Source organism: Haemaphysalis longicornis, unplaced genomic scaffold (assembly GCF_048455015.1).
Source record: "Haemaphysalis longicornis isolate Haplotype H1 unplaced genomic scaffold, Haemaphysalis longicornis Haplotype H1 scaffold_10, whole genome shotgun sequence".
NCBI classification, from domain to species: domain Eukaryota; kingdom Metazoa; phylum Arthropoda; class Arachnida; order Ixodida; family Ixodidae; genus Haemaphysalis; species Haemaphysalis longicornis.
In genome coordinates this window covers 30,354,367-30,380,497 of record NW_027526204.1, presented here as the reverse complement: position 1 = coordinate 30,380,497, position 26,131 = coordinate 30,354,367, and the positions used below count along the sequence as shown (strand labels likewise).

Here is a 26,131-nt window from a genome sequence, read left to right as displayed (position 1 = left end):
TTGTGAAGCTTAGGCGCGAGGAAGGAATATCGTGAAGGCGGTACTTTATAGGACCGCACATAAAAAGAAGAGAAGCTTTTGCTAATAAAGCCGCTGAAAATTATTATGAATTCTGCAATTAGTTTGCAGATTTTTAGAAATTTAAATGTGCAAGTAATTGAGATGCAACTCACTGATTATTTTTTTCAAATTTTGAAATCTGGGAGGCCGTGTTGCCGCGCGCCATGCCGCGCGCTTTGTTTGCTGGTTTGCCTAGGTCCCTGTTCTGTGCCTAGGTGTTACCAGACTCTGGTGTTACTTAACTGTTTCCTTTTTTGTGGTGTTACGTTTAGCTGAAACCGTCCTTCCGTGTCGACGTCTGTTGTTAGCTGTGCCAGCGACTACAGTAGGTTTTCTGTCAGCAGCGATAACGCTGGTAGTGTGTGTGAAAGAAAACTGAAAAGTTCGTTGCGCTCTCAGCGGTGGGTTCTCGTTCACTGTAGCGCTTTTAGTGTGAACAGTGTATTGGTGAAATGGCGCCTTCAGAAGTTCGTCGAGGCGGTAGAAGTGGCGTTTGTCTCAAGAAAGAGGTGTGCAACTTATCTTGGCGCCCAGCTCGGACACACGCGGCTTCGAGAAAATGGTTCCTTCGAATTCTTCTGGGACACACTTCAGGTGAGTGTACGCTTAAAAACTTTCCCTGCCAGACTATGAACTTCCCGTGAGGTGTGCCGCAGAGGTGCTTTTTTTTTTTTTGTGACGCACTACTTAGTTGTGGTTCCGATTACGTGCACCAGAAAAAGTAAGGTTAATCAGCATTGTGCCGTGTTCGCATTTCTTAGTTGGTGGCGACGTAACTGCCTCCTTTCCATTAGTATTCTTATGTGTGGGCCTTCTGGCTGAATAAATATCGTCAAAACTCCTCACAGACGCTTCAGTTATTAGTAAGTGAAGCGGAAATAAGCGCATCGGTGTTTTTGTCCCTCGGCTTCCCCCTCACCTTAAACAAGGGTGAAATGGTCGTAACAGTCAATACTTGTTGAGAGCACCAGAAAAATTGGCCCATTGTTCGGTGTACACTGTTGAAGTTTCAACATTGGGGCTTCAGCTGTCTGTGGTCATTGTGTGGCCGTTACCCAAATAAGCCCATGTGTGCTTACAAACAGTAATTGCTGGCTCACCTGGAGGCCCAAGCATCTTCATTTATAATGCCCCCCCCCCCCCCCCCCAAAAAAAAAAAAAAAAAAAAAACGTGGCCAAATTTCTCATGTTTGTTTGTCGGCAGTGCTTTATAGTAGTCTAGACTGTTAAATAATCCTGCATACAGAAATGGGAGGAGGGGGGGAGGAGGGTTGAGTAGATAGTTGCTTCTTATTCCAATAAGTGCATGGGTTGAGTGTGAAAGCCTACGAGGTGAGTATAGTTGATTTGGACACTGTCTGCTTGGTGAAGAACATGTATAAGTAGACAGGCTGAGTCAACAGGTCACAAGCAGTTAGGCAACTCGTGTCGCTCCCTTCTGCCATACTTTCAGCCTCACTCAGCAGCCCACTTGCGCCTGCAGGCACAATTGCGCTAACCTACACCTCCTGCAGAGGTGCACAACTTGGTTTGATGTAAAAGGTTGTTTTCATGGAGTCTACCTAAACGCCCTAGATTTTGTTCATTTTATGTATGCACAGGAGGATTGAGTGAACAGATCAATCTATTCGTGTCTGTGTCAGGTTAATGTGTGCGGTGCTTTAGCTGAGTGCAGGGGGTTGATATTGCTGTGGTTGCATCAACTTCTCGGTTATCAGAAATGAAGTGACAGTGCAACACATGTAGTGCACTCTCTTGTTAACAGAGATACTGTCTGTACAAAGAGTCATAGCTTGTTTTTGCATGCATGATGCTTGGGAGGCAATATTTCTCTGCATTAGTATTCTTTTTTTTTATTGTGCAGGAAAAGGCCATGCCCACTTCACTGGAGCTTATTATTTGTACTGCAGGCAGTGCTGGAGTGTGTATAGCAAGAGAACCTGGCAGGCATTCAAGGCTGGCTGAGGAATTGCCCCTTCAAGCTTTGGAATGCCACCAAAAGGTACAGCAATCTTGTATTTTTTCGGCACGCTCTGCATGCTTTCTGAAAATGCACTTCCTAAATCAATATAAGCTGTATCAGTATTAAGCCCAAAGGGATTAACCTATATAAAAAGTACACACTGTACGATTGCTGAGTGCCGCTCCGCCCGCTGCTCTGTCGGCGCGATAAATGAGATCCAATTGAACTATGCTCTTCGCGTCGCAGGCTGCTCATATTTCAGCCAGGGTATTCTGTTGAGTGAAGGAAGCGAACTGTGCAATAATATTAACGCCAAAAATTGGTGTCAGTGCTCCTTTAAGTGGTAATGATGTGTGAGATGAGGCACTGCTGTTAACATGACATCCATGCCTGCTGCACGCTTGTGGAGTGTGAGGCAAGTTGAAGTGCTTGAATGACACTTGTGATGGCTTGAAGACTCGCCTTCCTCAGTCTGAGCTAGTGAAGCTGAGGGATTGTGCGAAACCAAAACGTGTGACGGAAATCATCGCAAGGTGTGCATGTGTTCAAAATTAGGCGCTGCAGTGACGACCCACTGATTTGGGCAGACAAAGAGAAAATTGTGAACAAACAATAGTCAAAGGGGAAGAAATATAAAACATGGTTAAGTGGCACACTAAAGACGGGACAGCAAAGAAGACCACACAGGACCAACAAAGAAGACCACAGAGGACCAGCGCTAATCCTGTGTGGTCTTCTTTGTTGTCCCATCACATGTATCACAGTTCGAACCAACTTGCGCAAATTTGTGCTGTGAAGAAATAGTTCGAAGCCCACAGTTTATGACAAGTGACCCTCTACAGCAAGCTCACCTCAAAATTCTCAAACAGCCCAGGTTGATTCTAGGTACCCAATCGGGCTCACCTCATGCCCATCTCGTCAAAGTAGCAGTGGCCTATAGTAGCCAAAATGTTGCACTGCTAAGGCCAGAGATGCAGGTCTAATCCTAGCCACAGCAGTCACTTTTGTAGTTGAAGCTATAAACAAGAATGCCTGTGTGTTGAGTGTCTGCAGGTGATCTAAATGAATCCAGAGCCCACCTTATTGCGTGGCTCATAGCCTCATTACGTAGCTTTGACACAATAAACACCCTAAATTTGCATTGTTTGTTTTGTTGTCAAAGTATAGCTTTTAAATAAAGGGATAATGCTTTTTGGTTTTTATATGCACATGCTTAGCACTGAGACCAATTTTGAATTTCTGCAGATGCGGTCCGACTGATGGAAACTATGGACTTCCCTTCAAGATGACCTGCCAGCCATCCAAGGCTGGCTCAAGAATTGCCCAGCCAGGCTTCAAAATGCTTCAAAGAGGTACAGGACTTTGAAAGTTTATTTTACTCACTCTGCATGTTTTTTAGAGGTGTAGCATAACTGAATCAACCTTGGAGAAAAAAAAAAGTCGCAGAAACCAGTGGTTATCCCGCATTTGCATCAGAAGTAAAAGGCTCACTAGTTCCGCTCAAAACAGGCGGGGAAACTTTTTCTTTTCTACTTTGACACACAAAGTTCACGGACACCTCCCCCGAAAAAAAAATGCTTGGGCCATAAAAATCCAGTGGCCACAATGCCAGCCAGAATGGTGCCATGCAAGAAAGCTACGCAAAGATGGCCAAAATTTGACTGAACTAACTTGAATCACAAGGAGCCTTTTACACACATATTCACCAAGTTCTGATCAATATTCAAACATGTTTTTCCCTGGATTTTTGATGATACATAGTTTGCTTTGTTTTGTTGACTGAAAGCATATTCAAAATTATTAAAGTAAATAACCAGAAAATATAAAAAATAAAGAAAATGTGCTTTATTTTTTTATCCGCTTCTCCCCTTGAGCCACCCAATTCGTGCCACATTATTAGTATGCTCAGTATAGTTAGAGTTGTCTGTTTTCATGTTTTATATGAAGGAAAGTTTGACATCCACCTGAATGAAGCCAAACGGCTACAAAGAAAAGCTATACAGCTTTCTCAGAAACTTCGCAGTTGAAGAAAAATAACATCCTCGTCCAGGATTCTGGTTTTATATTTTGTTAAAATCGGCTGGTAAAAATCAGCTGTTATTTTTCAGACTCATAATTGGGGAAAAATCTGACTTTTTTGTAAAACCATTCTTCAATATGTGCTTCTTCATGCAAAATATTCAGATGTACTAAGTAATGCACTCAGTTTATTTTATCAGTAGGCAATTTGTATTTTTTCATGTTAAATCAACAGATGTACTAAGTAATGTACTCAGTTTATTTTATGAGGACGAAGATGCGGTCACTCACCAAGTCAAGGTGAAAACACAGACGTTTCGGGACCCGTACTGGTCCCTTGATCACACTAAGCTGGCGAGAGCGGTAACTCGCTTCTTATTCTAAAATGTGACGTAATGTGTAGCTTGCCGGCAGATTGCCATCTGTCGTATTGATAGTGTCCTCGGTCGTCTGAATAAACACAGATTCCACAAGCAGTGTGGTGCTTGAACTCTTTTCCTTGGCTATTAGAGTGGCGTTATCCCCATCGATGGAATGGCCATGAATGGCCGTGCTCGTCCAGGGTGTTCGGCACTTTCCGGTTCTTGCCCGCGTCCCTTTGAGGTTCCTTTAATCTCCTGATGAAGTTGCCAGTTTCGTCGATGTAACTGCAGCTGCAGTCTGCACATGGTACCTTGTAGACAACACTGGGGTATCCCTTTGTGTCCAAGCAATCTGTCACGTTCACAAGCTGATTCCTCAGCTTGTCGGACTGCATGTGCGCAACGGGGAGGTCATACCTTGCAAAGATACGGCTTAGAGCTTCGCTGACCCCAGGAACGTATGGGATGCCGGCGCGTCTTCGAAATCGCTTGCCCTGGGATGGCCTGGGATTGAGGACGCGATCTTCAACATTCTTAATAAGCTTCTCCGGGTACCCGCTCGTCAATAATCCTTGATGTATTGTCTGAAGTTCTTTCCTCATTTCGTCGTCACTTGAGCAAATACGTGTTGCCCGCGTCACAAGAGAGGAAGCGACAGATTGCTTGTGACAGGCTGGGTGGCACAAATTAAAATTCAGGTAATGTCCGGTATGCGTCGCTTTCCTGTGCACAGCAAACGAAAGGGTAGTTCCGGTACGGTTCACCTGGACATCGAGGAAAGGAAGGCTGCTGTTACACGCACATTCTGCTGTGAACTGGATGGCGGCTTCTATTGAGTTGAGAAGCAGGAGCCGTGGGGCATCATTCCTATTGATAACGCAGAAGCAGTCGTCCACGTAGCGGACAAATAACTTGAGCTTGGGAGCGAAATCGATGAGGGCCTTCGGGTCAATGACCTCCATGACCGAATTTGCAGTAGTAACAGGTATGGAAGCTCCCATGGCAGTTCCGTGGATTTCCTTGTAAAACTGCTTGCGGTACGTGAAGTACGTGTTGCCTAAGCAAAATTCAAGCAACTCACACATGTGTTCTAACCCTCCGCGGTGGCTCAGTGGCTAAGGCGTTGGGCTGCTGAGCAAGGAGGTCGCGGGTTCGATTTCCGGCTGTGGCGGTTGCTTTTCTGGTGGAGGCGAGAAGCATAAATGCCCGTGTGTACAAGATTTCAGCGCATGTAAAAGATCCCCAGGAGGTCAAAATAATCCCGAGGCCTTCACTACGGTGCGCCTCATCACCTGCGTTGCGTTGGGACATTAAACCCTACAATCCATCAATCAATCAATCAACACACGTGTTCTACCTCCAAAGATGTGCGTTCCGCGAGTTTCGTCCGCTAGCAGGACCTCCTTGCATGTCGCTACGGCCAAGTCGACCGGAACCGAAATGAAGAGTGACTTGACGTCGAAGGACACCATTACGTCACCTTCATCCAGGGAAATGTCGCACACAATTGGCAATGTGTGCTGCTGTTTTCCCGGTGAGCAGCCCCATTACTTTTAAGTATCCGGAAAGTCGGTGCAGCGGTGACCTTCTGAAGTCGACGGTGGGCCGTAGCGGTACGCCTGGCTTATGTACTTTCGACGTAATGGTGCCCTGCGACGTCAAGCCGCTCTTCACTTCAGTTCCTGTCGACTTGGCCGTAGCAACATGCAAGCAGGTCTTGCTGGCGGACGAAACGCTCACGGAACGCACACCTTTAGAGGTAGAACACGTGTGAGTTGCTTGAATTTTGCTTAGGCAAAACGCCCGTGTGTACGAGATTTCGGCGCACGATAAAGATCCCCAGGTGGTCAAAATTAATCCGGAGCCCTCCACTACGGCGCGCCTCATCGCCTGCGTTGCGTCGACGCGTTAAACCCCAGAATCAATCGAATTTTGCTTAGGCAACACGTACTTCACGTACCGCAAGCAGTTTCACAAGGAAATCCACAGAACTGCCATGGGAGCTTCCATATCTGTTACTACTGCAAATTCGGTCATGGAGGTCATTGACCCGAAGGCCCTCATTGATTTCGCTCCCAAGCCCAAGTTATTTGTCCGCTACGTGGACGACTGCTTCTGCGTTATCAATAGGAATGATGCCTCACGGCTCCTGCTTCTCAACTCGATAGAAGCCGCCATCCAGTTCACAGCAGAATGTGCGTGTAACTGCAGCCTTCCTTTCCTCGATGTCCAGGTGAACCGTACCGGAACTAGCCTTTCGTTTGCTGTGCACAGGAAAGCGACGCATACCGGACATTACCTGAATTTTAATTTGTGCCACCCAGCCTGTCACAAGCAATCTGTCGCTTCCTCTCTTGTGACGCGGGCAACACGTATTTGCTCAAGTGACGACGAAATGAGGAAAGAACTTCAGACAATACATCAAGGATTATTGACGAGCGGGTACCCGGAGAAGCTTATTAAGAATGTTGAAGATCGCGTCCTCAATCCCAGGCCATCCCAGGGCAAGCGATTTTGAAGACGCGCCGGCATCCCATACGTTCCTGGGGTCAGCGAAGCTCTAAGCCGTATCTTTGCAAGGTATGACCTTCCCGTTGCGCACATGCAGTCCGACAAGCTGAGGAATCAGCTTGTGAACGTGACAGATTGCTTAGACACGAAGGGATACCCCAGTGTTGTCTACAAGGTACCATGTGCAGACTGCAGCTGCAGAGACATCGACGAAACTGGCAACTTCATCAGGAGATTAAAGGAACCTCAAAGGGACGCGGGCAAGAACAGGAAAGTGCCGAGCACCCTGGATGAGCACGCTGATAATCATGGCCATTCCATCGATGGGGATAACGCCACTCTAATAGCCAAGGAAAAGAGTTCAAGCACCACACCGCTTGTGGAATCCGTGTTTATTCAGACGACCGAGGACACTATCAATACGACAGATGGCAATATGCCGGCAAGCTACACATTACGTCACATTTTAGAATAAGAAGCGAGTTACCGCTCTCGCCAGCTTAGTGTGATCAAGGGACCAGTACGGGTCCCGAAACGTCTGTGTTTTCACCTTGACTTGGTCAATGACCGCATCTTCATCCTCATCATGATACCTGACCTGACAAACTTTCGTCGAACTCTTGATTTCACTTTATTTTATCAGTAAGCATTATGAGCTTCTTAACTCTGACCCATTAAAAATTATGTTTGTTTCACATTGGTAACCGGGGATATATCAGGGCTTCCTAGTGAACACCATCCAAAATTTGGCGTTTGTTGGGAAATGAATCGGTAATGATTACAGTGGAGAGCATTGATAAATTTAAAAAAATGAAATATTTTGTCCACAAAAACCTGGTCATAGTGTTTTACACGTCTTTGTTTATGCACATATCACCTGCATGCGCAACATTTCGGTCTCCATTCAAGATCTCTCTGATAGTTGAATGTATCTCAGCTTGGAAAAGGTCGTCTCAATACCACAGTTTCCATCAGCAAGGCACAAGATTGTCAGTGAAGCATTTGCCGACCTGCGGTAGTGACCAGTAGAGTTCTGTCAATACTCAGTGATTTTGGAAGCTTTTCTTGTGGGGCTTGCTGGAATTCCAGTAAGTGCTGGTTGAAAATGGCAGACCGTCAGCCCACGATTGTGGAGATCGCTACTTTGAAAAGGTCTATTCAGGGGAGAAAGCGGGTTTAACCCAGTTCTGACAATGTTGAGGGTAAAAATACAGTAAATTTAGGTTTTACCTGAAAAAAAAACCCCAAGTATAATTGAAAGTTGGGTTGAAATGGCATTATATTTTGTCATTACAAGATGCAAAATTTTGCCAAATAATCAGGTGTCCACCACAAAAAAATGTTTCATTGTGGGTAGTAGCCTGGAAGGGATTGCAGCCAATATTCCACGCCGCCTGTGTTTCTGTTCCCCCTCTTCTAAATTTGCTTTAATATTGTGGAAATTGCTCAAATGATTTTACGCTGCTTTATATTGCCTAAAATAGTTGTCAAGCAACATTTTGCTATTTTCCTGCAACTAATTTGCTTTATTAACCTGCTGTCGTATTGGCCATATTATTGGCATCTTGCACAAGTGGCACTCTGAAACCACTGGAATGTATACGCACTTCCCCCCTCCCCTATCATCAGTCACTGTTGACTTCCCTTACCCAGGAATTCCAGGTGTATAAAGGAAAGAATTTCCAGCAAGAGTTCACTGGCTATCCGCAAAATAGTAGCTACCTTAAGCATTTACCTTTGCCCTGCCTTAGTGGTCTAAAAAAAGCCTCCTTACTCAAAAATGTGTAAGTCTGGTGTTTCATTTGGGTGCGTGTCTGTGTATACTCAGATTAGTGTGTTTATCTCATCGCAGGAAGGTTAACCCTCCGTCATTGGATCAGCATGCCTGGATTTCCAGCACTTCAAGCATCATCAAGACTCTGCCACTTTAGGTTTTTGCTGTAATGCACATGTTTTGATACATTTTCTGTGATCTCTAACTTATTTTTGATGATCATTCTTTTTAGTTCTTGCAGTTGACTTTTTTCCCATATAACATTGAAAGGCATTCAGTATCTAGTCATTTTTTATAAGCATGTTTTAATCATTATGGCAATTCTCTCATTTTTAAGTTTCTAATTTTTGCCTTTTATGCATAACATCTGTATAACTTCAATTTGAGTGCTTCAAGTTTTTATTTACTTCCACATCTTTCAGTCAACTTTTATTCTATTTTGACTTGTCATGATTTATTTGAATAATAAAATGGTTAGTCTTGCAAAAGTTGCTTAGTGTGCTTATTGTTGCTTTTAAGGTGTGTCTAGAAGCTTTAGCTCACTCACGTTTGTCAGGCCACATGAAATGCAGTTAAATGAGGGAATGCTGTCCCATCCATGCAATATCAAAGTTGTTTTAGATGAAACCAGTTATATGTATGCACTCTTATTCTGATAACCGCATTTCTATATATTCTCTGGGCGTAAAACAGGACAAGAGCTATAACAGCCGTCTTGATGACATCTTAATAAGATGATAGCAAGATGACTACAATAATGGTTGCGTAAACTGCTGTGAGAGGTTCTCGTTTATGTCTCCACAACTACTAGAAAACATCTTCACAAGACATTATTTCTCTATCTGGCATGCTTAGAAGTCACCTCGTGGATTGCTATGCAAGATTTTCGAGAACGTCGTCAAAACGGAGAATAAACGTTTTGTTGCTTTCAATCCAGATAGCTATGAGGTGTTTAGTACTCGTCCTGTAAATGTATTGTTGGAATTTTTAGCAGTCTCCGAGATGTCGTCAAGAATATCTTGCAAGACGTCTTGTAGCTCAGGCATAGCGTCGCGTTAGCCGAGCTACTGGATGGCTATCTCACGTCTTGGCAATGTCTATAAAAATCTTGATCAGGTGTTGCGTAGACATCTTGGAGGTCTTGCCAAGATGTCGTATAGAAGTTAGGTAGCTGCCCTAATGTGCAGATCAAGATGTCTTGGACAGCTGCACAAGATAAGTTTGAGACTTCTACAAGATGTGCTTGCGTTCACTGGGTACATTACCCGGCTTTGAAAATGCAAACTAGTGTTCTAACGAGTCCTCCCCTCTACACTTTTTTTAATGCATGCTGCCAATGATTGTTTTCCGCTATAATAAATGAACTTCGGAGTTGTTTAGCTGGTGCCGTTCGATATCGTCCAAATATAACACAATAGGTTGACATTTTGCATGGGTAAAAAAAAATAGTTTCTAGCGATTTACCTGGGTGTAGTAGCTCTGGTCCGTCTTGTCATTGTGACTTGTGTTCTGGACTCGATTGCTGCGTTGTTCGCCTTTTTCCCACATTTAGCAATACTGGTAATTAGAAGAGGTATACATCAAATTCTGTATATTATAGTAATTAAAAGTTATACGCCACAAGCTGTTCTGTTGTTTCCGCGAACTGACACGCTAACCCATACTTGTACTCCAAGCGGGTGACAAAATTGCAAACAAAAATTTCTTCAAGGACAAGTAAAATGGAAATGCGGCGCTGTCAGCGCACCCATTATTAGCGTGTGCCTTTCTAATGCGTTTTTATAAGATGCAGCTGATTGTTTCAAGAGTAAGAAATAACCTATTAATCATAATCAATCACGTTTATCTTACATTTCTTGCAAGCGTCAGTGTTTCTGCAGTCCAGAAAGTCCGGATGTCAGAAGCGCGAGCACGCGAAGGGAGTAACAATCAAGAGAAAAGTACGCTGTGACCAGCTGAACAGCTGTCGCCTTGCAGAAGAAAAGAGCAACCGACGACCACCGAACAACGCGTTTCCCCCCTTAAAATCGTGGGGCAGTCTGCCGGTCGAGCGGCGGGAAGCAGGCGGCGCGTCTGTAGCAGACGACAAGACAAACGTCGACAAAAATGAACTCAGTAACTACTCTACGTGTAAACCGAACATACTGGACACGTGCTAATGTGTATGCTTTCATAAGTCGAAAGAAAATTTCACCCAGCCCTCTTCCTATCGCGAGAAATGCAGCACGCGCGCAGCGAAAAAAGCACGTGCCGAATAGGCCGCCGGCCCGGCGTACTCCCCCTCCGGGGAGAGGGCAGCGCTTCCCTCGCCCGGCAAACTTTAGCTTCGCCTCCCTATGTGGTTGAAGCGCAGCCGAAGTTCACTTGAGTAGAGTGAACTAGTAACTTGAGCAGCTTGAGCAGTCTACGCCGCCATAACGTGTTTCTACTGCTATTTTGCGGTCAAGAGCGTTTTTCAACGGCTTGTGGGCAGTTTAGGACTTATTTTGATTCATGCGGGGAAAAAATAATATGAAGCTGTTTCGCAACAGTTCTGAGAAGTACAAACTGATAAATCAAAGAAAACACCTGTTTTACGCCGGCGACTCTGTTGTGCATCAAAAACGGTCACCCGTGAAAATACGCCCATTAGCTTTTTACGTTCAAGCATTTCAGAAGCTTCAATTCAATCCAATCCAATCTACCAAAAAAGGGCGCTCATTTGTGCACCCATCGAGTTCGCGCCTCGAGCCGTTCGACACGAGGTTTCTGGCAACGCCGACTTGTCAGATTCGCGCGTTTGGTTTGTGTGAGTGGCGTCCTGTGCCGTGAAAATACCATGAAGAGCGTCCGGAGCCCTCGGCGCTTGTGTTCTGTGTAACGAAAGCCGCACCCCGGCGTCTGTCTTTTCAAAATGGCCCTGCTGTCTTCGCCGGCCGGGCCGGTGAGCATGTCGTGCCAGACGCCGCGGCCGCCGGCCAACATGTCGGCGACCGGGCTCTACCACCGCGAGCTTTCGCCCCGGGACGCCCTGGAGGGCGCGGTGAAGCTGGTGGAAGGCGCTCTGCAGTCGGACAGCTCGTACTCGCAGCTGGTGGACCTGTTCGGGGCCTACGGGCCGATCCCGAGCACGAGCGGACTCCACGACCACGACTACCCGGCGGACCCCCTCCGGGCTGCCGCGCCGGCCACGGTGCCCAGCGTCTCGATGCGCAAGATCCCGCTGCCTCCGGAGCTGACCGAGCAGGTGAGGTCCCTCTCCGTCGCAGGGCCGGATTCCCGCTAAAAGTTTGCAGCTCTGAATAGCATGGACGAAAAGCAACAGCGCTTGCGTTGTTCCGTTCTTCCTTTTTGTGCGTGTTGTTCTGCGCTGTAAACTTTCGCCATGCATAACCAACAAGCCCAACTGCTTCTTAGATTCCCGCTGTGCGGTGACATTGCATACGGGCGCTAATAATTCACGCTCGCTCTCTCGCCTTGTGTCAGATTAGTCGCGGTATTCCCTGCCGTCGCGGGGGTTTTTATGGTTGGATACGAAAGACCGCGGTTATCGTGACGTCCGGACGTAACTGGCCACACAGTGGGATCTCGTCATTTGACGCGACCGACAAAGCGAAAAACGCGTATGGATCAACAGAATCGCATAAAGTAAGAACTGTTATATATGACCTCACTTAAAGGCGCTATGAAGAAAAATGCGTTTGGTTCATTCGCAAGATTGCCTTGTTAGAATCATGCTGACGCCACTTTTAACGTAACTGCGCTCAAATAAGCTATATAATTAGGAAAAAACGGAATGCCCATGTGACCCACAAGCTCATTTCCCGCAACAGAACCTATGATGTCGTATGCACCAGCTCTGCAATTGGCAGAGGCCAGTAAAACCAAATGCAAATTAGGCAGAGTTTATAAGCTTTGCCGAACGAGCTGTCTGCGGTGAAGTTTAGGGCACATTCTTTTTATAGCAGCAAGAGTAGTGGGATAAACAGGGGAACATTTGAAAGCACACGTAAACATAGAAGTACCTATGTGTACTGCTGTTGGTATTGCGCGCACTATGCTTGGTTTAGATGCACAGCACTGCAGGGCTTTGGGGTTTCTTACGTGACCATATTTGTCGAGCGAGCCCCATGTTTCATGAAATGATTATTTTCTCCCTGAACAAAAACAAGCCAGGTTGAAATACGGTGGAAAACAAACCAAAGGCAGAAAATGGCTTGCCATGGTGTGGTGGCGCCATATAGGTTGACTAACAACCGTAAGCAAGACTCCGCTTCATGCCAAGTTTAGCAGAGATACCTGTTATGATATTGCAAACGTCCTTCAAACACGCTTTGGCGCGATAATAAAAATGTTAGGTTAAATTGAATAATTTCGCATTGGATAAAGCGTCGTTTGCTTCCGGTCAAGTGTGGGGGGCACTATAAAACACGAAATCTTTCGAATAAAACAAACTTGTATTTTGTCTTCATGGCTCCGTTAAAGGAGCCATGAAGAGAAAATACAACTTTGTTTAATTTGAAAGAACTAGGATTCAGTATCTCACTCAGCTCCATTACAGCCACAAAAGATGTTTTTTTAACAAAAAAAAGCAAGAAGTATTTAAAAACTTTCAAATTTTGCGCCACAGTGACGTGTTATGAGCAAGAATGACGTCACACGGGCCAACAATAAAACATAATTTTCGGTGCGTTAACTGCACGTTAGCATTCAAGTGATGCGGTCAAATGGAACTAGAGACCCCATTACAGACGTCCAGTCATGTGTCGTCGCGACAGGTGAGTTAGGCGGCCGCCAATCGCACAAACAAGGTTCCGTGACGTCATAGAAAAGTTGCGGGAAATTGGCTAGGGGGTCGCGACTGCTTCACACGTTTTCTATAATATCTCCGTTATTTATTCGAAGATTGCAATGATATTCGTATCATTGTTATCGGGACTAAGCAGTCTTTCTAATAAACCGAACTTGTATTTTGTCTTCATGGCTCCTTTAAGCAGCCCATCACCATCGCACAGACATTGTGATAAGGAAAAACGCCCTTGTGTTGACATTTCGGCGCACGTCAAGGAGCCTTCACTGCGGTTCGCCTCGTTGCCCAGATACGGCGCGTTAAACCTCTCCCCATATGAATTTTGATTTCAATGGACAGTGTGATACTGTGGAGGAAGGTTGCGTAGAAATGGAGACCAACCGCAGGTTGTGACCGGTGCCTGTCCAGGCACCGGCTGAAAGCTTTCCAGGTGTTCATCTCAGAAGCACCTCGGGGTTGCTCTGGCTGGCTTCACACTGTCGCCGCGCCATGATCACAGCCGTGGCTTCTTGTTTCCTTCGGGGTAGAGGTGCTAGCTGTGAGTTGGTAGCTTTTGCTTCTGTGGTTGTTGGAGCAGCTTGAGCTGGTGTATTATTTTATTTTTTGCTTTCATCTTGCCTGTGTCATACACTGGCTTATAATAGGTTGTTTTTGTTTGCTATTGGGAAACCCCATCTAAACTGCATTCCTAGAAACACTGGCTCTGTCGATTACGTGACTATATTTTGCACCGAGTATCGGAGCTTAAATCAGCTGAATATTGCACGCACACCTCAGGCATGCCTACAGCTTTAGCATCCAAAGAGCGCGTGGTTTGCCAAAGTGCAAATACTTCTGATGCGACTGCACTGTTTCACAGGCAGTTGTAAACTTAGCGGGACTCCGGTGCGAGTTAGTTGGTTCATGATCTTGAAATAAATTTAACAGCACGAACGAAAGGTTCGAAGCTCTAGGAAACATTAGACACTGACAGACACTCAGTCCTTGTCTGTTGCTTTCGCGTTTTGCAGTCCTCATCCCGTTTGTTGGCGAAAGTCTGTATATGTGCCAGGTGTGTCACAGACCAGGGTTGCGAAGCTGGTGTGAGATGTGGAGCTGATTGCGATTTCCCTTTCTGGGGCTTCCTGACAATACTTTGTACTCGTGTGGTGCACACGGAAATTACGTGCATCTTGTCTAGGTCTTTTTCTGAGACCTATAGGGAGGTCTTCTAGGCCTTTGTGATGAGCAGAGAGGATGAATACTGCGTCAGTGCGCAGTGTTTGTCGCTTTCAGCCAATGAGATCAATTTTTTGGAGGAGTGGGGATAAGAGCGATCGAAGACGTGATAACAGAACGTTTGGTTGAACAGGCCAGGTTGAGGTAGGGGGCAGTGAGAATTTTTCAGGTACGCCGCTTAGACCTTCCAAGCATCCTGCAGACACTAGAAAAAAGGGTGCAATATTTTTACGCTGCTTATTCTCAAAGCCAGTGATTCTCAACCGTGATGTAGTTCGGGAACTCTTTTATGCTTGCAAAAGTGGAAAACCCCACGCTTAAATGTAATGGTAGGTGTTGTTTTGCCACTTTGCTCTCGCAGGCAGACTCCCTTATACACCTGTTGCATGCCTGCCTTTTGCGTGTCCGTTTCTTTTGCACAGCTTGCATGTTGTGCAAAAAAGCCTGCTTTAGAGCACGTGTTTTGTGGGGAAGTATTCACAAAATGATGGGGTATGTGTGGTCCGCGGAAAAGAAGCAGAAACTATGCGGCACATAGTGTTAGAATGTGAGGGTATCCATCCAAATCTACATGAAGGGAATATTGGGCTTCCAGAAGCCCTAGGATTTAAGGGTATCAGAGAGGAAGTTAACTTCAAAGCTGTCGAGGGGACGAAAAGAAGATTAGAATGCTGGTGGACGAAAAGCAGAGAGGGGAATATTGCCTAGGACAGTTACTAGCTGTAACAGGAAAAAAAAAAAGTATTTCGGGCCTAATAAGCTTTAGTGCCTGCCCTAAGCAGCGCTAGTATTAAGCCAAGAGTGTAAAACATGGTTGTATTAGTCCTTTTTGGTAAGTTTACATGTCATCACCCCGCTTCAAAGGGGAAACCAATAGCAATCATCATCATCTTTGTGGAAAAGGTAAACGTTCCGTGCAGTGAAGCCACTTTTTTGTGCGGCCGGAGAGGTTCGGTGTAGACAAACGAATGGGATTGGGGGCACAGTTTCGGGGAGGGCCTTCTGTAAACCTCCATTTGAGAACCACCTTTTCAAGTGATGCTGCAATCGTTGTGTGTTGCAAGGCTAAAGAGACCCCCTTAGTCACGTTAAACTATCAGGTCTGTAGCGACATCACCATCACCGCCACTATCATCATCATCATCCTCCTCCCACAATCATCATCAGCGGTGCCTGGCCAGGTGAGCAGCGCCACCAGATGGGACAGGACTCAGGGCGGCCGCTCGTTCTGGCCGGGCCTACGCAACCTCAATAAATGTGGGAAGCCGCATCCGCTTCACGTCTGCTTCCTACAGGTCTAAATGTAACTTGCGTTGGGCTGGGCGGGGTGATCTACTGTTGTCGTCACTGATGCTCATGAGGGCAAAATGCGTATAAGGGCGTCCCCTGAGAAAATTTTTTTGACTAATTATGGGCCAACCAAAGTGCATAAAGGAAACTCGTCGTAACAAATTTTATCCGAAAAAGTTGAACCTGCAGTACAGGGAGCCAGAAGTTCATTGTTTATTCCACTCAGAAGCGTGCATGATAAGAGGCTGAAATCTCATGCCTGTGCAGATGATGAAGGAGGAGATAAAACTGTTAGCCTTGGACGTGCCCCAGGCGCATGCTTCATGCGAAAGCCACTTACAGCCTACAATTGAAACAGTAGCCTGTCTGCTTCATGCAAGGTGTCACTTGCTGAGTGTCCAGCTTCCTTGGCAGTGTGAAAGGCTTCCAAAAGCGCCTGGTCTGTACTTACTGTGTGGAGCGCAAATGCAGATGCGACCGTGGGAGGAGCCAAATGAATATTTTCCAATCTTGGGGCGTGTTTCCTGCTCCAATCATCGATGCGCGTTGGCAGTACCTCAAACCTACAAGCTTTGTTGCAGAAGCGACGAGGGTTTTGTGTGCTTCTTGCGAAAGGGTTCCCCGCCATTTACGCAGCGACATAGTTGATCATACTTGTTTCTTGCTGAAAGGGCAGTGCACCCAGCCGATGTGTTTGATAATTTTTTCAACTTAGGTGTGAGCACACAAATTTAAGGCGCAGTGGTAGTGTACTGGCAGTCCTTTGACGTGAGCTCTGAGGGCTTTTTCTCACATCCTCTCCCTTTCTGTACGGGCATTTCTGCTACAGTGGTCCCCGTGCTGGCTGTCTTGGCATAGCACCGCAAGTTTAGACAGCTCTCCCAGGGATAGCAACTGTTACGTGAGGAACTAACAGATGGCACCACGGGACCCAACCCACAGTGTATGAACGGCGCCTGCGGGAACAGCCCCCTACACGAGGCCTTACGAGTTTGATTCCTCTCTACCTCCCAGGGGTGGAGCGCGGTGAACCTTGAGCAGACGACGGCATCGAGTTACGCCCGCGCCTCGTCCGCCACTTCACTTTCTCTTCTGTTGTGCAGCCATGTAGTCGCTTGTATACGCCTTCTCTTCCAACTTTATAATAAACCCAGTTAACCCAATATAACCGAAGTCCAGTGTTCTGTATAAGAACCCACAACGAAACAGCAACCAGCAAGGAGGAATGGGGTGGGGTGATTTTATTTTATTTATTTATTACATACGGCAGGTCATTGAAGGTCCGTACATAGTAACCAAAGCAAGCAATGCAATGGGAACGCGAATACAGTGAAATAAAACAAATCACTGCAAACAGTATATGGACTTTGTAAGGGAATTCCATTCATAGTGAGAGAAGAAAGAGAATTTAAATGTGTCAGTTCTAGCGAAATACCATAGCTGAAATATGAGCAACTTGCGATGCGTGGAACATGCTTCAATTTGAACTCGTCTATCGCACTGATGGAACAGCACTCGAACAGGCGTGCAGCTACTGCACACCAGCGTGGCATCACTCCTGGTAGGGAAAAGAAGTGATGTGGCTGTGCATCTCCAACGCTCATCACTTCACGCGTGGCCCACCGAGCGGTGGCTGGGTGCAGGCACGTGCATAAAGTGATCCACGTAGCCAGAGCTACAGACATAACCGCTGCCCAGAAAGGCACTTTAGTTCCACACGCCTGAAAGGAGCTGACAATAAAGCTCAGAATTGCAACAGAAGTTGCCATCAGGACTTTCGTTGGAAGCGGTCATCAAATTTCCGCCGCAGGGCTAAGCCTAACGCCTTAACACAGCTCAGCCTCCCAGCTCCAGCGGCAGGGCGGTCGAAAAAACACCTCTAGGGGCCTTTGCAGTGGTTTGACATCCACACAAAACGGTGCAGTTATACCGTGATTCTACCGTACACACTCTGTAGGCCGGAAGCGCGGGAAACGAAAACATATGGTTTTTAGCCCATTCAAAGTAATGAATTATCGCACACTCTGGTATTTAAAGTGCGGTTTTCGGTTTGCCAGGCCATTAAGCATCGATGAAATCAATAAAAGGGAACATAAAAATTTGTTCTTTAGGTAGATACAGTGTGATGTGAATGGCCTAATGGTTATTAAAAAGTAGTGCAAGAAAACTCAGGCAGAATTTTGTCCTTCATAGTTGAAGAGGTGGGATATTGTCACGTCCGGGGAACGGCGGTTTATTGTCAGGTAAACAAGCGGTAGCTCAGTACAACTGACTGCAGCCGCAAACACTAGCGACTACTTTTTCCTCCACCTCAAGCACCCTCAGCTCAGTTCATTGTTCAGTCCATAGGCCACTTGATCTTGCAGAGCGCGACTAGACAGCGTAACAATGTTGTTGGCTTGCATAAAGTCGGAGGGGGAATCTAACGGGCAAAATGCAGAGCAAATGAATCTGACAGCCTTCCTTTCGAATCCTTTGAAGTTTTTAAATGTTAGAACCAGTGGACGAATCGTATACAACGCAGGCGTCTTGAAGTTTAGAGCGGATAAGGGAGAGATGGCTCAGTAATTTTACGTGTGCTGGTGTTTTCCTGGTCCGTGGAGCTCCAAAGTGGCGTACCGCTGTCAAGCGCCTGTAGCCTCGGGGGGCGTCTGAGTGTGCAGGCAAACGGGTCCAACATGAAACCCCCCAAGTCCATCATCTTCACAGATTCTTTGAGCATGGTTCGTGCATTGGCATCTAAGCAGTCTTGTAAAAATCACATTATTAATTTAGTTTATAAGACCACTATGTCAGTATACGCGTTACATCTTGAAGTGACCGTGTTCTGGGTCCCAGGTCACTCGGGGATCGCCGGAAACGAGGCAGCAGATCAAATGGCCACTGCTGCTGCGTTTACAAATGCAGTGAACATAACAACAATACCTTACACTGACCTTAAGTCACACATCAGACAACACGTTCGCAAAACATGGCAAGCGCACTGGAATGAACAGAGAGACAAAAACTACATGTAATAAAGCCACTCTTGGGAGCATACGCCACTGACTCACACAACAGACACACTGAAGTTATCTTAGCTAGATGTCACACCCTGGATAGCCTGTCCGTGAACCACGTACTTCTTCAATGCAAAGCACAACACACAACACGACACAAACACTTTGCCGAACTCTACAGACATCACATCCCACTACACCCAGCGTTCCTCCCGTCTGACGATGCCATGTTTTCCGTCAAGCACGTTTTTGACTATTTAGCGGAAGTGAAATTTTTAGACCTGATTTCATACCACGCGTAATCACAAACTGGCCCTCTACACCAGCCATCCTTGATGTCTTTCACTGATTTTACTTCTGTTCTTGCTCACCGATTTCAATGTTCACCTCTTCTTCTCCTCTCGCGTATCACAACTGTTCTGGCGCTCTTTGCCCCCCCCCCCAGTGGGCCTTGCGCCATTAGTAACACCCAGCCATCATCACCGTCACCAAACGGGTGGTGTTGCGCAGGTGTCGCAGGCGCAGACGCTGTGCCGGCTGGGCCTGCTGCCCGAGCTGGGCCGGGCGTGGCTGACGGTGGACAGCGACCTGTTTGTGTGGCTGTACGAGACGGGGGGCGACCTGGCCTACTTCGACGGGCTGAGCGAGGCCATCCTGGCCGTGGGCATGGTGGCCCCCCGGCCGGGCGTCTTCCAGCGACACGTCAGCGCCCTGCTCTGCCTGGCCACCTGCTCCGAGATCGTCATCCTGGGCGTCGCCCTCCTGAACCAGGGCCAGGGGCAGGCCACCGCCGGCTCCGGGGGTCAGTCCATCGCTCGCCTGCCACTCGCGCTCTCCCTTTGTGGGCGTAATGATACCCGCGCTACACGAGCGCGTCGTCGAAGGCCTTTGAGTGGAATGTCATTTGACTTGTACCTGGGCTACAAGCGCTACACGAGTGTTTGAAACGACATTTGAGTCACACGGTTTTTGAAATTCCAAATGCTGTTCTAACTGGAAGGAGTTCACCTGCTATGTTTTGGTGTCGCCACTGCTGGCGAGTTTCATTCCAGTAAAATTGCAAAAAATTTAATTGTAACGTTAAAGTAGGCCAAAAAAACGACGATTAGTGGTAAAATTGATTGTAAACTGCATACATGAGCAAAACATGCACAACATAGGCAGTTGTCTTTCTCTTTTTTTGTGCAACACCAATGTTGGAAGAGTACCAAGATAATTTGTAATTGCGGTAGTAAAAAGTGGTAGTCAAAAAAACAAAAGAAAAGGGATTACGAGCGAGCTTTTCAAAAATAAAGTTCTAGTCGTGGATAATTATTTTTGTAAATACGGCATGCAGAAACTGCATGTTAGAGTACAAGCATTCGCGTTTCGTAGGCCTCTGAAATTCCCAAAAGTCGGTTCTCGTGCTCCTTTGACTTAAACGGCATTTCAACCAAATGTCTTTGAAAGGTGTCATGGAGCAGCTCAAAGGCGGCGTTTGAGTCAAATGACATGCCGTTCAAAGGCCTTCGAAATGCTTCTGTAGCACGGGTATCAAATGACACCTTTGAGCTGCTACACGATGCCTTGGCATTTGGCTGAAATGCCGTTTGGGTCAAAGGAACACGAGAACCTACTTTCGGGAATTTCAGAGGCCTACGAAACGCGAACGGTCGTACGCTTGCATGCAGTTTCTGCGCGCCGTAATAACGAAACAATTATTTACGAGTAAAACTTGGTGTTTTACGTGTACAATCTTCATAATTACTCACTTGTTTTTGTTTTCTATCACTCACTCAATGGTTACAAGGTAACTTGGTACTCCAACACCGGCGGTGTGAGGAAAAGGAAAAACTGGCTCTTAGTGCGTGTTTTGTGCTTGCTTGTAATCTTAGCAATTTGATCACTACCAATTGTATTTTCGCCCATTTTAACTCTACAATTATTGTTTTGTCGATAACGAGACAGGGCAGCAGTGGCGAACGCAAAATCTTTCAACTGCCTTTGAGAATTTTTTTGTAGATCGGCAGAACCACTTCCAGTTCAAATGGAATTTGAAATTTTGAAGGCCATTTGACTCAAATGTCCTTTCAAATGCTCATGTAGCGCGGGTATAGGTCATTCATGTTGGCCTTTCGGGGGTTAACTTGGGTAAAGCTTGGTGTCAGGCTAGTTGTACTGATACAATCGAACCCCACTAAAACGATCTCCGCTTGAAGAAAATGTTTCTGATTCCCCGTCAACTAGCCATAGGAGTCAATTCAACAAAGTCCTCGCCGCAACAAACCATTTGTACGGCTAGTTTTCCAGGGGTGGAACAGTTGTGCCATTTGCGCCATTGAGCGCCAAACTAGCTTACCTGCACCGAACTGCCTCTGTTGTGCCAAACTCGTTTATCAGCGCTGTCCTGCACCGCAGAACCTGAATTGAGCCACGAGATAGGACTCCCATGATACCTTGTGCTCGAAAAACTGGGCCGAAACATCGTTTTGGGTTTCAAGGCAGTTGTGGTTTCGGTTTACCAAAGCTACGAACGGCCGGAGGCACTAGGCGGCTTCTCCGCCTTCCCTTTGTATTTATTTGCGTCACATTGGCAGGGTTTTCTTGCCGGTGCTTGCCGCTGCGCCACAAGCCCCGAAAAATGACCAAAAACGAGTGAAATGTATTTGTGTCACATCCCGAACAGATAGAAAACAGAATAATATTCTCGTGAAAGGTTGTAGTTTGTTGGAGGTGAGCTTCTTCAATTTAGTCGACCAGTTTTGACGAGTGTAGCTGTATGTATTGAACCAACAGAGTCATGGATGCTTTGCCCTTGCAGGTTTGTTCGGTTTGCCTTTGTTGTGAGGTAATTACTAATTTTCGCATGTGAATTTTGGGGTTAGCTTTGCTTATGTAAAGGATGGTACACTGTCGTAACGTAGTCTGCGGCGTGCGTTCGGGGACTCTTGGAATGGGTGAAGACAAGTCTATGTTATGCTCCACACGCCCTGAAACTGCTTTTCGATAGAAAAAATGCAAGCAAAGCCCTTATTTTACGGAATGCCGCTGTGATGTTATGGGCAGGATCTATGGACCTTCACGGTGTCGCGAGACCTTCGAGAGATACGGCCCACGGTAGAAATGCGTCAAAACGGTTTATGCCACACGAAATTTAAGAAAGTGTTAAAAAAGAAACGACAGTCTCACAGTCTTTTGTCGAAGGCCACAGACTTGGCGGTGACGGCAGCGGCGACCGATAGCAGGCTGCACACCTGTGGCAAAACATCAGCGGCCAGCACCAGCAACGGTGCTGCAGCCGCACCTGACGGGCAGAGACAGAGGAATAAATTGTTGCTCCATTCCCGCAGATTATACTTGCTGGGTGGCAATGGCGTCGTTCTTGAACACTCGCAGTCCGGTCGACTGCCTCAGAGTTCTCGTCCCTCAGGCCAGGCGTCCGACAAGGAGCGGAGTTCCCACAACCACCGCACTCTTCTTCCTCTCTGCTCGAGACCACCGACCTCTTATCATCATCATCCTCTTTCCACATTCTGCATTGGCTGTCTTCTTTCTCACCTTCAGCACTTTTTCCTATGCACTGTCCCAGTTTTTTCATCATCGTTTTCTTTTCTCTGTTACAAAACATCTTTTTTTTTTTATCTGTCGCCACTGCTGCTTCTTGTCATCACAGCCGCTGTAAGTTCGCTTAACACTGCTGTTTGCTGGAAACAAAGTGAGGTCCTTCTATCTGATCCTGTTAGACTCCGCGCCGCCCTTTGAACGGTGACAACGCGGTGCACTGGCTAGGGCGGAAGGTGGATAACTCTCCATATTGTAAATTTCCTGATTTAGTATGAGAACTGCGTTCTTCATTCGGAGTAGGTTCTAGTGCATGCAAGGTTCGCACAGGTCCTTCAAAACCTTGAAAACCCTTGAATTTAGAAGTGTCAATTTCAAGGCCTGGAAAGTCCTGGAATTTTTAAAGGGTCCTTGAAAACCCTTGATTTTTCTGGAGAGAACTAATGGCCCTGTCTTTTCACAAGAATTTAAAGTGTTTGTCGTGGATTTTAGGTGTTAACAAATGTAAAGAAGCATTGTAACGATCAAGTTTCAGTGTATTGCGTGAAATTACGAGTTTGGTGGATTCTCATTATTACGAGGCAACATTGGGAGCAGCACTCCTCAATAGAATTCATGTCACGATACAATCCTGTGAAAGCCGGCTTCTGTTCTCTATCTTGCATCTTCCATCTAGTCTGTGGACGGCCTTTCATTGCATGTTTGCTGTGCCTCATACGCTCCATCTGCGTTTGCTTTTACGTGCAAATGGTGGACGTGCACTTAGTTCATCCTGCCTTGCAGCAACACTTGCTGAGTTAATTTCAGCTGATACTCTTGCTGACAAAGCAGGAGATGCAGGCAACATTAACTAAGTTTTGAAATCAAACAGCCTCAGCAAAACACCAAGAAAAAAGAAAAACCTCTAAATATAAACTATGAAATAAAAAATAAAGCTGGGGGAGCATTCATGAACCCATAGCGCCTATTTAAATGTGTATTAATGTTCTTGGGTATTAGGCAATATCAAAATTTTGCATTGTGTTGAAAAAGTTATAAATATTCCCCAATAAAACATAAGATGGGAACCTCGAAAATGTGATTTCTGGTCCTTGAAAGTCCTTGAAAACCCTTGAATTTTTGCTTTTGAAGCCCGTACGAACACTGCATGGTAGAACACCTCATATAGTAGATAAATGGATCAAACTTCATTGGCTGTGGGCAGGCACAGTTCCCTGTGCTAGCCCCCTGCCAAACGACCTTTCTGGCTGCTCCAAACCCACTCCAAAAAGCCTTTCTGGCTGCTCCCAGGACTGCTCCCAAACCCATGTACCATGTTCCACTCCTGGTCTCCACTTGAACAATACTTTGTGGGGCTGGGTTTGAACATTTATTTTACGATAAAATAAGCATAACACCACCCATCTGTAACATTTCATACATTCAGGGCGCTTAGTTTCACCGAAAACTTGTTTCCGTGCCTCCGTGCGTGTGTTTTGCCTTATTCAGAATGAAACTGGTTGTGGGTCATCTTTGCGTGAAAGAGTATGTCGTTTCATTGTTTGTGTGTTGTGTGTCTTCGTAAAAAGTTTCAACACAGCCGCCTGACAAGGACCTTTCAGGGCAGCTGTCTCTCAGCCAGAGCCCGAAAAAGCCAGAAATTGTGTGCCGAGAATTCTCAAGTTACGTCAGTTTTAGCGTCTAATAAAGCCATGTTAAACGCACGTGATTCCTCTACGTCAGCAGCAAAGTAAGCAATCAGTGGCTGCACTACTGTTCCTTGCTGTGCGTATGCAGGCAGTTGCACTCACTGAGGTTCTCTGTGATTGCCGCTAAGATTAAAACACATTCCTTGCTACTTTTTATGCAGACCGTCGAGCCGAAGTACCGTAATCCTAATTTCTGCCCAGCACACCCTAGGGTATGCTGGTTAGCTTCCCCTGTTTTCATTTCTCATTCACTCGCATGCACGGACGTGCTTTTTTCTCTTTCCACGTGCCACCTCCCCACATGGGGAACTAGGAGAGTGCGTCACGTGACCAGAGTGAAACCCATCTAAAACACGGATAGAAGAGTGCGTCCTTCTGGCACAGAGTTGCTTCTATGTTCCAATGAGCAGTCAGGTGAACCTTGCTTGCCTCTTAGCCGGGTGAACTCGTAGAGTTGGGTGAGTAAGAGCCGCTGTGCCAGTAGCGTGAGTGCTCTGGCCTGGGTGCACAGTCACGTGTTGGGCTTGTTACTTCACTGTGGTGAGGGCAGGGTTCTCGAACGTGAGCACTTAATATGCCACTACAGTTGTGCACAGTGCTTGTGCAGTTACATTTCATCCGTCTGATTGCATTCACCCCTCCTCCCCTTTTCCATCCCGTGATGTAAAGTAGCCACCCGAAACAGACGAAACATTCAATGATGACTGCACATTGGGATGGTGTGTCGATGCTAGTATTCACTGCGTGGGGCGGCGAGCTTGTTGCAGTAAGCAGCAAGTCAGCAGGGGATAATATAGAGTCTAGAAGGGGCATTGGTGGGGATCAACAGGTACTAACCCAGTCAGAATTGGGCACAGGAGCTGTGCCAAACAGCACGCTGAATTGAGCAATGCTGGCCTGTATTATTGACCTCGCCTGCAGTCATCACTACGAGCTGCCTAGACCGAAACAGCCTGAGGGGGCCTGGCTTGAGCTCCCTCGGGGCCACCTGTCCGTCAGCAAGAAAGAGGGGTGCTTGTGACGTCTTCTCCAAACCAACGCATTCCCCCACCCAGTCTAGCCAATGCAATGCCACTCACAGTGCTGGCTCTGCAAAGCACTCTGCGTCGCCTGGTGTGCGAGTGCCTGCTTACCCCACACTTTCCCCGATTTCCAAACCCTCGGTGGAGCAGTGGGAGGGAGCACTGGCCAGCTGGAGTGTCGGAGATTAGCTCCGGCTCGTCCACTGGGTTCCTGCACTCGGCAAGCCGACCACTCAATTCCTTTCGGGTAATAAAGTTCCCTCCTCTGAACTGTGCCGCAGAGGGGTGCGGGGAGCTGTCGCTGCTGCCGGAGCCGCTGTTCACGGTTTCCACGGACGGGGTGGCCATGACGTGCGTGGGGGGCTCGGCCTCCGGGCGCATCTTCCTGGGCGGCCGCGACGGCTGCCTCTACGAGGTGCTCTACTCGGGGGCCGGCGGCGGCTGGTTCGGCCGCCGCTGCCGCAAAGTGAACCACTCGAGCAGCATGCTCTCCCTGCTGCTGCCGGCCTTCCTCACCTACCCCTTCGCCGAGGAGGACCCCATCGCGCAGGTCAGTCGACCAAGGGGGAGACCACACGGGGCACTTCAACTTGCAGTCCCGGACTCACCACCAGAGGTTTCCCCCAACCCAAGCCATAGAGGAGTGTACAGTAAACTCTCGATAAACGGAACTTCAAGGGACCGGAAAAATTAGTTCCGTTTACAGAAACAGATGTTCTAAGGTGCAAATTTATGTGCGTACACACTTTTAAGGGCATTTCATGGAGCTCTAACCACTAGACAGTGACTGTAGCTGATAGTTTTCAGAAAGCAAGAAAACTACAAGAAGCGTAGGCACAGCATTCACAAAGTTCATTTGGCAACAATGAGTCGCTGTGCACTACAAAAAGCGTCAA

The 26,131-nt window shown here is 46.8% G+C and overlaps 1 protein-coding gene and 1 long non-coding RNA gene across 3 annotated transcripts in view; both read left to right on the top strand.

Annotated features, from left to right (window-relative positions):
- The first annotated feature begins 244 nt into the window (after positions 1-244).
- Positions 245-9,565, top strand: LOC144157672 (uncharacterized). 2 transcript variants are annotated; one of them, XR_013319816.1, is made up of 4 exons: positions 245-654; positions 1,971-2,062; positions 3,269-3,375; positions 8,768-9,565. It is a non-coding gene; the product is annotated as an uncharacterized LOC144157672 (long non-coding RNA). The 2 variants fall into 2 exon arrangements; XR_013319815.1 differs by having other exon boundaries at positions 1,925-2,062.
- A 1,790-nt stretch (positions 9,566-11,355) lies between these two features.
- The window catches only part of Nup154 (nuclear pore complex protein Nup154), a 61,508-nt gene continuing 46,732 nt past the window's right edge, over positions 11,356-26,131 (top strand). The window contains exons 1-3 of the mRNA XM_077689156.1: positions 11,356-11,915; positions 19,496-19,787; positions 25,517-25,785. Coding sequence (XP_077545282.1) covers positions 11,583-11,915; positions 19,496-19,787; positions 25,517-25,785 — 894 coding nt within the window. The 5' untranslated portion in view covers positions 11,356-11,582. The remainder of the gene's footprint in view (positions 11,916-19,495; positions 19,788-25,516; positions 25,786-26,131) is intronic.